The sequence below is a fragment of the Dendrobium catenatum genome, unplaced genomic scaffold (assembly GCF_001605985.2).
Source record: "Dendrobium catenatum unplaced genomic scaffold, ASM160598v2 fragScaff_scaffold_130, whole genome shotgun sequence".
In the NCBI taxonomy this organism is placed as follows: domain Eukaryota; kingdom Viridiplantae; phylum Streptophyta; class Magnoliopsida; order Asparagales; family Orchidaceae; genus Dendrobium; species Dendrobium catenatum.
Window position 1 is genome coordinate 442190 of NW_021318592.1, and position 2687 is coordinate 444876.

The 2687-nt window shown below is 32.6% G+C and overlaps 1 protein-coding gene across 1 annotated transcript; it reads left to right on the top strand.

Moving 5' to 3' along the window:
* The first annotated feature begins 1182 nt into the window (after positions 1-1182).
* LOC110102282 (transcription repressor OFP3-like) lies at positions 1183-2058 on the top strand. Its single transcript, XM_020830553.1, has one exon. The coding sequence runs from the start codon at positions 1183-1185 to the stop codon at positions 2056-2058; it is 876 nt and encodes a 291-aa protein (XP_020686212.1).
* Positions 2059-2687: the final 629 nt, after the last annotated feature.

A 2687-nucleotide genomic window follows, 5' to 3' on the forward strand; every position in this document is an offset into this window, starting at 1 on the left:
ATAGTGAATGGAGGATGTTGGCAATCGAATAATAGAAAGTACAAATGTTTGCTTCTCCCCTCTATTGGAGAAGACAGGAATACAAAACAATAAACTCAAACTTGATCTCATATAATTATAGTAAAGATTGCAAGAGTATTATTGAAGGGATGATAATGATGAATGAGTGATGCTAACCAAATGACAATGTTCGAACAATGTTAATCGAGCAATGGTGGTCGGATGTTGGCAGTCGAACGATTATGATCTAAGATGGCAACCAAAATATGATGGTCGAATAACAATGAATGGAATATGATAATCATACGGTACTAATTGAACAATAGCGAGTGGCCAACGATAGTTGGATGATAGAAATCAAATGAAGATGATGAAAGATATGTAGGGTTATATATAATTTTTCGGATCTTCAAGCTTTATACAAGAACAATAACAACAACAAGTTTTTATCCCACTATATAGGGTCAGCTACATGAATCATTTTTCTCCATTATGTCCTATTAAGAATCAAATTCTCATCTAAATCTAATAAAGAAAGGCCATTTCTAATATTTTCTAATAAAATCTTTTTAGATCTACATCTATCTTTCTCAACATAAGTCAAATCTAATACATATTAGTAGCTCGAAAAATTAGTGTATTACTTAAAAGTCTATGATGATAGTATGAAATTTCACATAATTAAATCCACCATATAGTCTAAGAATTCTATTCTTAGAGGAAACTAAAGACCCAAATAAATGATAACTTAGAATAAATAAACATATAAAAATTATTTTAAAATATAGGATAAGGATTTCAATATTATTTAAAAAATTATGTGATATTTATATAAAATATTAAAATTATTTTTTTTCAATTAAAAAATCAACACCCTTATAAAATAAAAAATTAACTATCATAATATTTTTATAAATAACATACTATTTTAAGTCTAATGGGCACAAACAAATTTTGTCATTTATTTTACACAAATCAAATAACAAATAACAATTATTAAATATTGCAAAAAAAAAAAAAAAAACTATAGTCCTTTAACTAAATAAGGAAATAATTTCCTTAGCCAATCAACCTCTAATGATTATATGTCATAGTGCATATTTAATTTGAACCCATCATTCTCTATATATAAACCCCTTACTCTTTCAACATTCTGCCCACTTATCCTCCATTGTCGAATCAATGGCGATCAAACTCAGGCTAAAAGACCGCCTAATTCACCTTTTCCGGCAGCCGATTCTCCTCCTCTCCGCCAACTGCGGTGGTCGTCGCTCATCTCCGGGGAGAAAGGAGAAGAAGAGCAGTAAGAAGGAAATAAGAGTTAGAGAAAATGGTAAGCTTTATATGACTGGAGATAAAGCTGATCAAGAAGGAAGAACCTGTCCTCCCACTTCTCCTTCCTCTCCTTCGTCTAAAATCAATCACGACTATTACTATTACTTCAAAGAAGAAGAAAAAAACGGAGCAAAGAAACAGCAGCAGCAGGAGCAGAAGAAGAAAAAGGAGATGATGATGATGATGATGATGATGGCCCCTAGATCTAAAAGATGCGAGCTTTTTAGCTCTTCTGCAATGGAAAGCGTTGACGACCTCGGATTCTTCAGCACCCATGAAGAGAGAGAAGAAGAAGAAGAAGCTAATAAGGAGGAAGATATCGAAACCTTCTTCTCATCAAGAAGATTATTCTCCTCTGACTCCTCTGATTTCTACAAAAAGGCTAAAAAAATGAAGTCTTTTTCTCGCCGGCCGCTGCGGAGAAGAAGAGAGAAGAAAAGCAGATGCATTTGGGTTGATGATGGATTCCAACCTTTGGTTTCCATCTCTAGAAGGAAAGAGGAGGAGAAAAAAGAAGCAAGTTTCGCTGTGACGAAGAAATCCAGTGATCCATATGGTGATTTCCATAGCTCGATGGTGGAGATGATAGTAGAAAGGCAAATATTTGGAGCTGGAGAGCTTCAGTGGTTGCTTCACTCTTACCTTTCATTAAACTCTGTTCAGAATCATCCTGTTATTCTCAGAGCATTTGTTGATATATCCCAACTTCTATTCGGCTACTGATTTTCTTCTGTGATTATGGTTGCAAAATTTGCTTTTATCTAATTACTATGGAAAGTATTAAGTTCTTCAAGTTTAATTGATCTTTATCTTGCTGTTAATTAAATGAGAAATTTATGCTTAGTTTATGATTGTATTAAGTTAAACAAACTTGAAACATAATAGATTAAAATGGTTACTGTTATTTAGATTCAGTCTTTTCCATTGAGCGATAAAACTTAGAAAGTTCTTTTTTTCAAGAAACCGATTGAGGCTTCGTAATTTTTTGCCACTATTTTTTTATTGTTTAAGAAAATTGTACTAAAAAACTATTGTACAACAAAAACAGCAGCATTCTTTTTCTCCGTTGTGCCTTCTTAAAAGTCAAATTCTGGTTTAAATATAATAAAGAAATATCATTTCTAATATTTTCTAACCAAATCTTTTTAGGTGTACCTCTATCTTTCTTAACATAAGTCAAATATAATACATCTACTTTCCTAACCGGGTCATCGGAAGGTCGCCGCTTTGTGTGACCAAACCATCTAAAGCGACTCTCGCTAATATTATCTTTTACTGATTTAGTAGAAAGCAGTATAAAAATTATCTCAAATGGAGCTTCAGATAGCAAGCATGGCATGTTTCTGCAATGG

Coding starts and splice junctions, on each gene's coding strand:
- LOC110102282 (XM_020830553.1), top strand. CDS start 1,183: ATGGCGATCAAACTCAGGCTAAAAGACCGCCTAATTCACCTTTTCCGG.